Genomic DNA, 14,655 nt, shown 5'->3' with positions numbered 1-14,655 from the left:
ACACCAGCCCTGTTGTTTCTCAATCCCACTCTATCAGAACCACTCATGAACAGAGACACTAGTGTACAAAAGATAAGAGTTTTTATTCACAGTTAGTCCCTTTTATTCGTTACAGAGGAGTTTCTGGTAGACTAAAGCTAGTCCAGGTGCAGAAAACAAAGGAGCTTATAGAAAACAAAGAGGTAGAAGTAAAGGAGGAAAGGGAGGAGGGAAAGGAGGGGAAGACAAGTGTTTTCTTTGGGTCCTTTCTCTTCTCTCGAGCAGCCTTTCACTTCTTGAGAAAAACGTAGCCGTCACTTTAAGGAGACCATGTTTTTCTCTAGCCTCATTCCTTCTTAGAATATCTCCTATTTTCCCAATTTATCTACAGGAGATAACATCTACAATATTTATAGATCGATATCCCTCTGTTTGGTTTATTTGCCCACCTGAGGGTTAAATTAAGGGGGAGTGAAAGGACTTCCAGGTCTAACCTCTGAGCTGTTGCAGCCGAGGCAAAGACTGGTGCTCCTTTTCACCTTGGGGTTTACACATCCATACCACAGCAGTGTAATACGACTTGCTGTGTGCATTTCTTCTAACAGAGAGACTGGGGAAACAACCAACGATAGATATGAGTAAGAGATGAAAAGGAGGAAGAGGGTTAAGGGAAGGGAAAGTGGATGAGAAAGAGATGGAGATGTTAAAAGATCATTTTTATTGAAAATAATCCCATATCCCCACAAACAGACAACCCATGAGCACCCACTCTCACACAAATTTCTTGAGTAGAGACGAGTCTTTTAGAGAATTTATGTGAGTGAGAGACAGAGCACATGAGTACACAAAGAGAAGGAAGGTATGAGAGAATAGAAGGATGAAGAGAGGAGCAGGAAGGTAGAATGGCAAGGGAGGCTGTTTTCTTTTCTTCTGTCTGTTTCATTACTCCTCCTTCTCCTCTCCGTGTGTGATGACGTAGCAGATTTGCTTGTAGTCTACGTTGCCGGCCACATCTGGGGGGAAGGCAGCCCACAGGTTCTTCATCTGAGGGGAGGAGAAGAAGGGTCAGCCACTCGCCAAGTCAAGGGACAACGAGAGATCATGATGATATTCAAACTGAATGATTAGAAATGTATTCACCTCCTCTGCAGAGAACCTGTCGCACTGAGTGGTCAGGAGCTCCTGAAGGCTAGAGAGAGAGGGAGACAAAGTCAGAAACATTCATGAAGCTGTGGATTCTGTTATGGAGTGCACTCATTACTACAACTGTAAAATAAGGAAGGAAATATTCTCACAAGTCCTTCTTGATGAAACCGGTAGCATCGGGGTCCAGGACCTTGAAAGCACTAACGATGACATCCTCGGGATCAGCCCCTGAGACACACAGAGCGCCAGTCAGGCATGTTACACTGACAGCAAGACACATGCAATGTCCTCAGATATGGAAGTGTACTTTGAAAGCAACTAACACTTTGAAGCGATTATAACCTGGTTATAACAAGTTAGACAGTGAGCCTAACAGAGTCAAACCAAGAAATGAGATTGTGGAACATAAATAGAGCAAGCAAGTACAGTGAGTTATAGACCCACCCTTGAGCTTCTCTCCGAACATGGTGAGGAAGACGGTGAAGTTGATGGGGCCGCTGGCCTCCTTGACCATAGCTTCCAGCTCCTCATTCTTCACATTCAACTGGCCTACAGAGCAGGGAGGGAGTGTAGGTTAGCTAGCACCATTATCTATCTCTCTCTCTCACACACACACACACATATACAGTACATATAGGACATTGTGGACATACTAAGGCACACTTTTAAGACAAATCAGTCACATAATATGTCCTCAGAATCTTAAAAGGTCTTAAATGTAACCCTTGCTCACCCATTGAGGCCAGCACGTCCCTCAAGTCATCCTTGCTGATGATACCGTCTCTGTTCTGGTCAATGATTGTGAAAGCCTGAGAAGGAGGGAAGGAGGGAGGGAAGAAGTGAGGAAGACAGAGAATGTCTGACATGACATGAACACCAGTCACCAGAGTCTGCCAAGTTGTCATCCCCAGTGGGACATGGAGGAGGGGTGTTCAGTCCTGTGCGTAGTGGGACATGGAGGACGGGGGGTTCTGTCCTGTGTGTAGTGGGGCATGGAGGAGGGGGAGGTTCAGTCCTGTGTGTAGTGGGACATGGAGGAGGGGGGGGGGGGGGTCAGTCCTGTGTGTAGTGGGACATGGAGGAGGGGGGGGGTTCAGTCCTGTGTGTAGTGGGACATGGAGGAGGGGGGGGGGGTTCAGTCCTGTGTGTAGTGGGACATGGAGGAGGGGGGGGTTCAGTCCTGTGTGTAGTGGGAAATGGAGGAGGGGGGGTTCAGTCCTGTGTGTAGTGGGACATGGAGGAGAGGGGGGGTTCAGTCCTGTGTGTAGTTGGAAATGGAGGGGGGGGGGGGGGTTCAGTCCTGTGTGTAGTGGGACATGGAGGAGGGGGGGTTCAGTCCTGTGTGTAGTGGGACATGGAGGAGGGGGGGTTCAGTCCTGTGCGTAGTGGGACGTGGGTAGCATGTGCACTCCATACAACTTAGAGACACCTCTGTCAACTATGGTCATTTAAGTGCCAGGTGCTGCCTATTTATGGCACAATGCTATGTAACCCTTGTTAGGCGAGACCTAAAAAGAACAGAAGAAATTGAAATTCTTACAAGTTCATTTAGGGAGAGCTCATTAAGTTACACCTGTTAAATCCTTCTTCCACTGTCCCAGCCTGTCTCTGGACCTCATCTCTTATGTCTATGAAACCCAAGAGGACCCCCATGGTTGATCTTGAACTTTAAAAAGCATCTGGTAATCCATCTTCCTGACTCACACACATGCACACACTCCCCCCATCCTTACAAAGTGTTAAGACTGTCCCAATGATGATGTCAGACATTCCCCAAGTGAAACTTAAGAAGTCTGTATCACATACAGCAGCAAGAATTCCCTCCGTCAAGTCTGTGCCCATATTCCTTGACAGCACTTTTGAAAACACATACTATCATATATAATCTCCCACCTACTGCCAGATCCCTATTTCCTGACCTTATCCATCCTTCCATACACACAGTATCCTTCCCTACACTCCTTCCACTTTCTACCCTCCGTCTTTCATCTACATACCGTTCACCTCTCCAACCTTCCTCTCCTCATAATCAGGTACACTATCCTGCCTTCCAAACTCTAGACCTTATCAGAAGCTCAAGAAGGTGCCACCCCCCACCCCTTCTGTTTCACTCTGTCCCCACCTGTCCGTCCCCCCCCCCCCCCCCCCAGTCACCCCCCATTCATCCCCGTCCCCCTCACTGCCCTTCCCCTCTCCTCTGTGTGCAGAGTGCCAGCCAGGGCCCAGTTGTCCTGCCATACTTAAACATACAGCCCTCAGCAGCAGAGGACTTAAGATGAGAGGTTGAGTGACAGCTGAAGGCTCAGACGAGAGGGAGGCCTGGAGAGCTCCAAAAGGTTACAGAAACTTCAGAGGGGGGAGGGGGCAGACAAAATAGCAACTGCACTGAGAATTTACCAATCAGAGGCCAGTCCCCACAATCTAATTTGGGGTTCGCTCCTTTAATGAAACAAGGAAAAACAGTACATCATGATTGACTCATGTTTATAACAGTATCAATTTAGCCGCTGTGCATGTCTGTTTCAGCGTAAGCAACTATTTCAGCCACTCTACAGCAGAATTAGGTTACAATGAAACTGACTGGTGGCCAGACTAGAGCCACTCACCCTCAGCCCAGATAGGGAGTTGAAAGGAAATCTATCCCATTGACATTTTAAGGTGTAAAAGTGATGAGGTGTTGCACAGTGTGTTAAGAAATCCTCACCTCCTTGTACTCCTGGATCTGGCTCTGCTCAAACATGGAGAACACGTTGGAGGAACCGCCCTCTGCTGCTGCTCCCCTCCTCTTGGCCTTCTTGGGTGCCTGAAGGACAAACACATCAACTGCTTAACAACTGGACCTTCTAGGTCTGTTCATCCTGCAGCTGTAGCCCTCAGGAGGCCAATTAGTGACATTTGACTTCAGTGTCAAGCTGTTCCTGGTCAGCGACAGTTGAAAGGATGTCCTTGTGTGTAGGTCCAGTACACTGTTCCGGCCGCCATCTAGCGTTACAGTCTTTGATCTGACTATCAGTGTGATGTGGGGTGAATATGTGTGGTCCACCATTAAATCCTGCCACTATGTCTTAAATGTAGTTTAACATCCCTTACTACCTAGCTCTTGAAATGTTCTCAGAACAGTTCAGGTACAATCTTCCTCTGGCTCAGGACAGAGGACAGTGTTTTTGAATGTGGATGTATTAAAACATGAATTATCCTCATGTAGCTAAACTTTTACAGCATCTTCTATATAAATGTTGTTAATAAAGTGTTAACAAAATGTTTAGATCCTGTGAATGATATTGCATATCCAGGAACAGCTTTACACAAAATGTCTAAAAATGTCACCACCCAAAAATGTCCAAAGTACAGTTGAGTTTTAAAAAGTTCCAAAATGTCTTTTTCAATCTAGCAAAAAAGCTTAAAATAGAAAAACAAGAAAATCTGGGAATGCTGTGTTGTTCCTGGAGGTTCCCATCAACAGCACACAGAGTAGTGGACAGGTAAGCAGTCAGAAAGTCAGGACCGGTGTTACTCACCATCTCGAGACGGTATGTATGGAGGTTTGGATGGTCAACAAGAGAAGATACTGATGTGAAGCCGCATTAAACCCCTATCCTCGGGGGCTTATATACCTCTGTAGACCGCGCTAACTTTAGCCACAGCCTCAAGTTTGGATTTGTAGAGGCAGAGAGAGAGAGAGAGGGAGGGATGAGTTTGAAGCAAAAGTTAAGCGACAGGCAGAATGAGGGACAAGCTATCACCTTACAGGAGATCAGAAATAGACCCAGGAGTCTTGGAATGAAGGGAACCCGATACAACAGGGACCAGGCCATACGTTTAGTGTCCCACGTGGACTAATATGGACATTCAGGACGTAAAAGGCTTGATGGACTGCTGGCTGGCTGGACACATCTTGGCACCGTCCCACCCCTCCATAGTCTCCATCACCATCACCCTTCAGTGTGGCACATCAACCTATCATTGACTTTAGTTTTTCCATTACAATATTAAAGGCTTAAATAAACACATTTTGTGCTATTAGTGACTTGAAATGTACATTTTGATGCATGTGCATGTGCATGGGTAGATATACTTCTCTGTCTATACTTTCTATATTCATATGTCCAGCGATGTCCACAGGCAATTGAAACGGCCTTCTCACATTTTGCATGGCACTGCACTGTCCAGCATGCATGTGTAATGTCATTACATAAAATACTGTCTCTGCATCAATATTTGGAATATTTTGGGAACACTCTGGTACAGTGTTTGTGTATATTAGACCGTGTTAATTGGTGGCGGTAGTGAGGTCTCCCATAATCCCTCTAGAGTCTAAGGGCCCGAGCCTGGGTTTCTATTAGGCTAACATATGGAGTTGTAAGATGGTTATACCAAGGACCATTCGGCTGTTTGATTTTGAATTTAAGGACCTCTAGTGGTATATATCTGAGTTAATAGGAAAAGGCCAAATTCAATGTTTCATAAAATAATAATAATAAAACAAATCATATTTATATATATATATATATACAGTGCATTCGGAAAGTATTCAAACCCCTTGACAGCTTTATTCTAAAATGGATTACATACATTTTTTCCCCTCGTCAATCTACACACAATACCCCATAATGACAAAGAGAATTTTAAAAATTGTTGAAATTTTAGCAAATGTATTAAACTTTTTGTTTAAATACCTTATAAGTGTTCAGACCCTTTGCTATGAGACTCAAAATGGAGCTCAGGTGCATCCTGTTTCCATTGATCATCCTTGAGTTGTTTCTACAACTTGATTGGAGTCCACCTGTGTTAAATGATTTGGAAAGCCACACACCTGTCTATATAAGTTCCCACAGTGGAAAGTGCATGTCAGAGCAAAAACCAAGCCATGAGGTTGAAGGAACCGTCCGTAGAGCTCAGAGACAGGACTGAGTCGAGGCACTGCAAATTCTGCAGCATTGAAGGTCCCCAAGAACACAGTGGCCTCCTTTATTCTTAAATGGAGAAGTTTGGAACCACCAAGACTCTTTCTAGAGCTGGCTGCCCTGCCAATGAGCAATCTGGGGAGAAGGGCCTTGGTCAGGGAGATGACCAAGAACCCGATGGTCCATCTGACAGAGCTCCAGAATTCCTCTGTTGAGATGGGAGAACTTTCCAGAAGGACAACTATCTCTGCAGCACTCCACCAATCAGGCCTTTATGGTGGCCAGACGGAAGACACTCCTCAGTAAAAGGCACATGACAACCCGCTTGGAGTTTGCCACAAGGCACCTATAGACACTCAGACCATGAGAAACAAGATTCTCTGGTCTGATGAAACCAAGATTGAACTCTTTGTCCTGAATGCCAAGCGTCACGTCTGGAGGAAACCTGGCACCATCCCTACGGTGAAGCATGGTGGTGGTAGCATCATGCTGTGGGGATATTTTTCAGTAGCAGGGACTGGGAGACCAGTCATGATTTGAAGGAAAGATGAACAAAGAAAAATAGAGATCCTTGAGGAAAACCTGCTCCAGAGCGCTCAGGACCTCAGACTGGGGCAAAGGTTCAACTTCCAACAGGACAACGACCCTAAGCACACAGCCAAGACTATGCAGGAGTGGCTTTGGGTCAAGTCTCTGAATTTCCTTGAGTGGCCCAGCCAGAGCCCGGACTTGAACCCAATCAAACATCTCTGGAGAGACCTGAAAATAGCTGTGCAGAGACGCTCCTCATCCATCCTGACAGACCTTGAGAGGATCTGCAGTGAAGAATGGGGAAACTCCAAATACAGGTGTGCCAAGCTTGTTGGATCATACCCAAGAAGACTCGAAGCTGTAATCGCTGCCAAAGGTGCTTCAACAAAGTGCTGAGTAGGGGTCAGAATACTTTAAGTAAATGTTATATTTCAGCTTTTTATTTGGAATAAATTTGAAAACATTTCTAAGAATCTGTTTTTGCTTTTTCATTATGGGGTATTGTGTGTAGATTGAGGATATAGTTTAAAAAAAAATTGAGTAAGGCTGTAATGTAACAGAATGTGAAAAAGTCAAGGGGTCTGAATACTTTCTGAATGCACTGTATATAGAGTACCAGTCAGAAGTTTGGACACACCTACTCATTCCAGTGTTATTCTTTATTTTTTACTATATTCTACATTGTAGAATAATAGTGAAGACAACACTATGAAATAACACATATGAAATCATGTAGTAACCAAAAAAAGTGTTAAACAAATCAAAATATATTTTATGTTTGTGATTGTGATTCTTCAAAGTAGCCACCCTTTGCCTTGATGACACTTTTGCACTCTCTAGGCATTTTATATATTATTATGTAGAAAATAAAGGAAAAACCCTTGAATGAGTGTCCAAACTTTTGACCAGTTACAGTATGTGTATATATTTCACAGTTGGTTGGTGGCACCTTAATTTGGGGGGGACTGGCTTGTGGTAATGGCTGGAGCGGATTAAATGGAATGGTATCAAACGCATGGTTTCCATGTGTTTGATGCCCTTCCATGCATGCCGTTCCAGCCATTATTATGAGCCATCCACCCCTCAGCAGCCTCCTGTGTAATGTGTGTGTGTGTGTGTGTATATATACAGTATTTTATTATTTGATGGAACATTGAATTTGGCCTTTCGCTATTAGCCCATAGAAACGCATTGAATGATATTCATACATGGCAAAAAAAGGAAGTATGTTTTAAAAGTGTCTGTCCTATATCTGAAAGATGCAAGAAAGCTCAGGAAATACATTTTAAATGAGTCTTGTAATTTCCTGAGCTTTCTTGTATCGAATGGAAGGGCATCAAACACAAGTAAAACTAAATGCATGCTTTCCAACCGATTGCTGCCTGCACCTGCCTGCCCGTCCAGCATCACTACTCTGGACAGCTCTGACTTAGAATACGTGGACAACTACAAATACCTAGGTGTCTGGTTAGACTAAACTCTCCTTCCAGACCCACATCAAACATCTCCAATCCAAAGTTAAATCTAGAATTGGCTTCCTATTTCGCAACAAAGCATCCTTCACTCATGCTGCCAAACATACCCTCGTAAAACTGACCATCCTACCGATCCTCGACTTCGGCGATGTCATTTACAAAATAGCCTCCAATACCCTACTCAATAAATTGGATGCAGTCTATCACAGTGCCATCCTTTTTGTCACCAAAGCCCCATATACTACCCACCACTGCGACCTGTATGCTCTCGTTGGCTGGCCCTCGCTTCATACTCGTCGCCAAACCCACTGTCTCCAGGTCATCTACAAGACCCTGCTAGGTAAAGTCCCCCCTTATCTCAGCTCGCTGGTCACCATAGCATCTCCCACCTGTAGCACGCGCTCCAACAGGTATATTTCTCTGGTCACCCCCAAAACCAATTCCTCCTTTGGCCGCCTTCCAGTTCTCTGCTGCCATTAACTGGAACGACCTACAAAAATCTCTGAAACTGGAGACTCATGTCTCCCTCACTAGCTTTAAGCACCAGCAGTCAGAGAAGCTCACAGATTACTGCACCTGTACATGACCCATCTATAATTTAGCCCAAATAACTACCTCTTCCCCTACTGTATTTATTTATTTTGCTCCTTTGCACCCCATTATTTCTACTTTGCACATTCTTCCACTGCAAATCAACCATTCCAGTGTTTGCTATATTGTATTTACTTTGCCACTATGGCCTTTTTTTGCCTTTACCTCCCTTATCGCACCTCATTTGCTCACATTGTATATAGACTTATTTTTCTACTGTATTATTGACTGTATGTTTTGTTTATTCCATGTGTAACTCTGTGTTGTTGTATGTGTCGAACTGCTATGCTTTATCTTGGCCAGGTCGCAATTGAAAATAGAACTTGTTCTCAACTTGCCTACCTGGTTAAATAAAGGTGTTCTCAACTTGCCTACCTGGTTAAATAAAGGTGAAATAAATAAAGGCTTGTGGGTGTCGTAGAGCCAAACAACAATTTGTAAGTGTTCATGAGAGTCACAGCTTTCAATGGTGGGGTAATATTAATTGGATGCTACAGACATTTTTGCAAGAAGACTGACAAACACCGCTATGGCTCCGTCACTTTCCACTGCAGATGCAGAAGGCCGACATCGGCGAATGCGATGGATTGGAGACGCAGCCCATCCCAAAACAATTCAGATATCTCAAGCTTAAACAGACAGAATTTTATGGGGATTTTTTTTATTTGGCTAATTTGATTAGCACAAGGGTCCTGTTAAGAGGTTTTCCCATCAGTGGCAGGAGTGCTAAAGAAACTATACTCCCTAAAACCAACCTCAGGTTGTTAACCTTTGGCAAAAACCCAAGAAACTTGAGGCACTGTTAACTTCTGACCAATGCCCTTTTTTCTCCTAGGTTTTATTAGAGATCCTACTTTAGTGATGCACACACTTTTATTTGTTTTCATAGTGCCATACACAAAGTCAGACAGCCCCCCCCTCCCACACACAGTTTTATATTGCTATCCTTGTGGTGACCAAAGAATTGATTCCCATCCTAAAAACGATTTACCCTAACCTTGAACCTAACCGTAACCCTAACTTTATTCCTAAACCCCTAATCTTAAACATATATAACTATAACTCCTAACCTTAATTGTAACCCTAACCCCAATTGTAACCCAAAACCTAACCTGTAAGCCTAAAATAGCATTTTTCCTTGAGGACTCAGAAGGATAGTCACACACACACACACACACACACACACACACACACACACACACACACACACACACACACACACACACACACACACACACACACACACACACACACACACACACACACACACACACACACACACACACACACACACACACAGTGCTCTCTCTCCTTCCTCAAGTGCTTCACTCCTAATGCCATGTTGGAGGGGATCACAGGGAGGGGGACTGAGGGTGCAGAAGGAGCTCTGAGGAGAATATATATGAGGGACAGCTGAGAAAGACCAAAATAGCAAAGGAAACTTGTCCCCACCCACACACACACACACACATCATCAATTTTAAAACTGTCCATCCATAGTTCATCCACTCATCTAGTTATTTTTATATATCCCAGTCTGGTGTCTTTTATTTTATTTTAAACAACTTAAACCCAAAGTGCCGCCAGACAGGTGAGAAGCTTCCCCAGTGTTGGGAGACTAGGGTAGGGCCTGTAACCTGCCGTCGGTTGTCTGTGTTGTTCTATGACCTCTGATCTGCCTTGTTATTGCCATGGTAAACTGTAAAGTAAAGTCATGTTTCTTTATCCTTTAGTTTATTTAACCAGGGAAGTTACATTCAAGGATGCTTGGTCATATGGTGTACCATACATTATCTACCCACAGTTCCGTAACAGGACCCCATACTTCCTTATATAGAGTGCACATAGCCTACTTTATTATAAGACAGATTACTAGGGCTGTTCAATGTCGGTCCTGGAGGGCCGAAATACTTCTGACTTTCATCCTCTCCTTCTAATAAGGGACTAATTCAGACCTGGGACACCAGGTGAGTGCGATTAAGTACCAGGTAGAAACAAAGTGTTTTGGCCCTCCAGGAAGGGAATTGAACAGCCCTGGGTTACACCTTATGGCTTGTTTATATCCTGTCACAGTGTGAGGAGGTGTTAATATACAGATGTATGTGCTTTGTGTAAGGTGACACACTTCCACACTCCCCTGGACAAATCTATCACATTCTAGATGATTGGTATGAATTTCTGCTATGTGGTGAAGCCAAAGTCTCATCTTTGAGACGCACATAGAAAACCACTTTCACACTTCAACTTAAAAGGTTAAAGTTTCAACTTTTAGCTGACCCAGAGCATATATGGATGTGAGCCTTGCTCAAGGGCACATTCACAGATGTTTCACCTAGTCAGCTCAGGGATTCGACCCAGCAACCTTTGGGTTATTGGCCCAATGCTCTTTACCGCTAGGATACCTGCCACCGTGTGAACTTCAGTTTGATCCGTTGATCTGATATTCTTAAATATGTAACTTGTTTATTTTACCACTGGTGTCTCACTAGTGTACATTATATTAATCCTCATATATCCTTATCTCAGAACTCAGATCCAAATCTCACATCTGTCATGAGAGACTACATTGATCCTGTTAATATTAGCTCAACTGAATGTGTTACATGTTGGCTGGTGGATGGATGTCTCATCAGGGCAATACCAGAGAGGGCTCTTTGATACTTATGTCTCTCTCTATAACAATATGATGATTGAATTAAACTGAGTCTTGTCACACTTTTTAATCAGTGGACATTAATGGTTTAATTCACAGCTAGTGTTTGTAGCACCCTCTGGTGGTACAGCATGGCTGAGCTGCATCAACCTTTGGCGCATTAAAGTTGCTTAAAAATAATGGATACATTTAACATGAAGGATATACACCTAATTATATAGTGCTGCACTGTAACTTATTATTTTGTTAAACCGGGATGTGAAGCCTTTACTTGACAGTGTGTAACAACACATCAATATATATGAAGTTTAACACATCACAAGGATGTTTTTACGTTTTACATTTGAGTCATTCAGCAGACGCTCTCATCCAGAGCTACTTACAGTCAGTACATTCATCTTAAGATAGCAAGGTGGGACAACCACATAATCACAGGCATATAAAGTACATATTTCCTCAATAACATAGCTATCGGTAGAAGCAGAGCTGGAAGGGGGGTCAAGTGCTGATGAAGTGTTGCTGTGTTGTTGTTTTTTTTAGGGGGGGGGGTCGAGGTGAGGATACTGTTTATTTAAGTTACTGTTTAAGAGGGTTTCAGATGTTTGTGGAGAATGGGCAGGGACTCTGCTGTCCTAGCTTCCCCCACCAGGACAGAGCACTTCTCTGTCCTGGTGCCAGGACAGAGAAGAGCTTGGACAGGGTTGATCGGGAGCTGCCCTCCTGTAGGGGTGGGAGGGCCATGAGACCTGAGGTGGCAGAACGGAGTGCTCGGGTTGGGGTGTAGGTTTTGAGCATAGCCTGAAGGTAGAGAGGGGCAGTTTATCTTGCTATTCCGTAGGTAAGCACCATGGTCTTGTAGTAGATGCGAGCTTCGACTGGAAGCTCTTTGCTTCAATATTGCATAACTACCCTGATTGCTGACAGAAAGATAAGCTTCACATTTAACATTAATATTACCTAGAAAATATACCAGTGATTTTAATGATCATTTACAAACAGTAACAGACAAACCAGTAAGAGTGCCAGTACTCTGAAATATGAAAGTGACTATCATTTGAGGAACTAGAGTGTTTAAGAGGAACCAGTCACCTGTGTATGAGCATGAGCTGATTATAGTCCTATAACCTAACGTAGCAGGCACAAAAGAAACACCCAAGCAGAGTTCCCACATCAGGGCTGTATCCCTGACAACCGGATGCATCTGGTTGTTTGCAACACCACCCATGGGTGAAATTCTTATGAGTTTGATGATGAGTCTCTGCTTAGTGACAAGACATTTTTAGGCTCACCATCAACCTCATAGGACTATTATCCTATCATGATGTATACACAGGTGACTAGTTCTTCTTTAATGCTCTAGTTCCTCAAATTATAAAGGCACTTTCTTATTTCAGATTACTGGCATTCACACCAAAGTCCTCATCAAAATAACCAGAGTGGTGACTGTCTGATCTCTGTGGGTCAGTGTTCACTCAGGTCAATGAGATCCTCCTCAAGGTGCTCCTCTTCCTCCTGCCGCCTCATCAGCCAATCAGCTCTCAGCTGCTTCACCTCCTCTCCATAGTAATCATGTAGCTTGGTGAAATCCTCTAGAGGATCAAAGTCCACTTGTGGCCATTCCCCATATGGTGGTGCTGGTCCATTTATAGGTGTGACATGTGCGTTTCTCTTGGGCCAATGCTTAGGGGACCTCTTATTGATGACTTTGCTGGGGATTGGAGGGGCTTGTAATAGATTACTGGCACTGTGGCTTCCCCCTTCTCTCCTCTCTGGTCCTGGCATGAGGAAGGAGGAGGAGCATGAGTTCAGGTAAGTCATGGATTGGGTAAGGCACATTGAGCCTGGACCAGTCACAGTGGTTCGTTGATGGGATTCAGCAGGGCCAGCTTGGCGTTTAGCCTCTGCTTAGTGACAAAAGATTACAGGTTGAGAGGCTGGAAAGGAACACATATTTTTGAAGCATGAATACAACAATACACACACACACACCACACTTTCTCCACACACTCACCTTCGTACTGCTTCCCCAGGTCTCTGACCAGCAGTGAAAGGTAACAGTGGCTGGCTGTGAGCAGGGCTTTGACCCAGCTCTCCTGGCCCAGCTGGTCCTCAGCAGCAAGCCCGTAGGTTTTCAGCCCTGAACCTCTGAACACCATGGAGAAGGCAAACAGTCCTCCCTCAGACTCACAGCGCTGGACAGCACAGCCCTCTAGGACAATAACCCCCAGCAGGTGTCGATCTGCCGGACGCTCCTGGTAGAACAGGAGATTGGCTTTCAGGACAAACCAGCGCCTCTGGTAGGAGGAGGTCCTCTCTTTCTGATGTGGTATGTGTAAGAGGAGGATGCCAGGGTGGTGGGGTGAAAGATGGAGATAGGGAGGAGTAAGTTACAATATTTTGATGAAGGGAAGTTGTAAAGAGTGAGAGAATAGATACAGAGATAAATACAGAGATAATTTTACCCAAATGAGTGCCATTATACAAGCCCTCCATTTCAATGTTCTATTTATGTCAGTGATTTATAAATAGAGGGGGGGGGGGGGGTGACATTGATAATAATAAAGTAGCTTCAAATATCAAATGAGATATAATTATTATTAGGCAGGGAAACGCAAAAGGCCAAGAGGAGACTGTGCTATAACATAATCTCACAGCATATTGATATTGTAATTTGGCTCTTGCCTGTGTCTGTCAAGTTTTACAATACCTTTTTGTAGAGATATCCTTCTTTATCTATCGGTGAGGTGCAGGATAGGTAATGGGTTAAAATCTTCTCATGGATCTTCATTACAACGTTCTCCAACAAAGAGAGGATCCTTTAGAGGATGAAAGGCATCCTTGATAATATCAATCCAGCACCAGTAGTACAAACACATAACATTTGAGCCTTGTTTGTCTGTCATAATACCTCCTTTCTTTTTCACCAGTAAAGCAACATTGCCAGTAACCAGTTGCCATCATCCTGTATTCAACTAGTCCACTCTTTATGACAATGATCTTAAATCTACACACAATTTCCACCTCTATCTCTTGCCAGTCTAGCGGAGGAGTAATGTGTCATCCAAGCTTACCTCTCAGGGTCACTCTCTATCCATCCAATTGTATATGTTTTAGATTTTCTGCCATAAACCTTCACTTGTTCCTCTCAGTCTAATTCCCACAGTAGTTTGTGTTCACTGCAACACATCTAGAATAAGACATTGTTTAAATATAAAGTTTCAGGTTACGAACACAGGTCCTCCCATGGGTACTAGAGGACAAGTGTTGAAATATAAATAACTCAACCCACTTCCTGGAAACAAAACCCTGACACACAATATTCTCTTTCCCCTCTACGCTTAAGTCCACACCTACTACCCAGATAGTATACATTGAG

The 14,655-nt window shown here is 43.9% G+C and overlaps 2 protein-coding genes across 3 annotated transcripts; both read right to left on the bottom strand.

The window, feature by feature from the left end:
- Positions 1–64: 64 nt before the first annotated feature.
- On the bottom strand, positions 65–4,790 carry LOC109878686 (myosin regulatory light chain 2, skeletal muscle isoform type 2). Its single transcript, XM_020470897.2, has 7 exons — positions 4,644–4,790; positions 3,830–3,928; positions 1,859–1,934; positions 1,570–1,674; positions 1,275–1,353; positions 1,120–1,168; positions 65–1,023 (listed from the first exon to the last, which is right to left on the bottom strand). Exons 1-7 carry the CDS (start codon positions 4,644–4,646, stop codon positions 922–924), a joined length of 513 nt encoding a protein of 170 aa, XP_020326486.1. The 5' UTR covers positions 4,647–4,790; the 3' UTR covers positions 65–921.
- A 5,553-nt stretch (positions 4,791–10,343) lies between these two features.
- On the bottom strand, positions 10,344–14,608 carry pheta2 (PH domain containing endocytic trafficking adaptor 2). Of its 2 annotated transcripts, none has more exons than XM_031827936.1 (4): positions 14,351–14,608; positions 13,987–14,095; positions 13,291–13,597; positions 10,344–13,054 (listed from the first exon to the last, which is right to left on the bottom strand). In XM_031827936.1, the coding sequence occupies exons 2-4, from the start codon at positions 14,065–14,067 to the stop codon at positions 12,741–12,743; spliced, it is 702 nt and encodes a 233-aa protein (XP_031683796.1). In that variant the 5' UTR covers positions 14,068–14,095; positions 14,351–14,608; the 3' UTR covers positions 10,344–12,740. The 2 variants fall into 2 exon arrangements, with proteins under 2 accessions (XP_031683796.1, XP_020326471.1); XM_020470882.2 differs by having other exon boundaries at positions 10,344–13,180; positions 14,351–14,588.
- Positions 14,609–14,655: the final 47 nt, after the last annotated feature.

The sequence above is a fragment of the Oncorhynchus kisutch genome, linkage group LG6 (assembly GCF_002021735.2).
Source record: "Oncorhynchus kisutch isolate 150728-3 linkage group LG6, Okis_V2, whole genome shotgun sequence".
NCBI lineage: Eukaryota > Metazoa > Chordata > Actinopteri > Salmoniformes > Salmonidae > Oncorhynchus > Oncorhynchus kisutch.
This window is presented reverse-complemented; position numbering and strand designations above follow the sequence as displayed.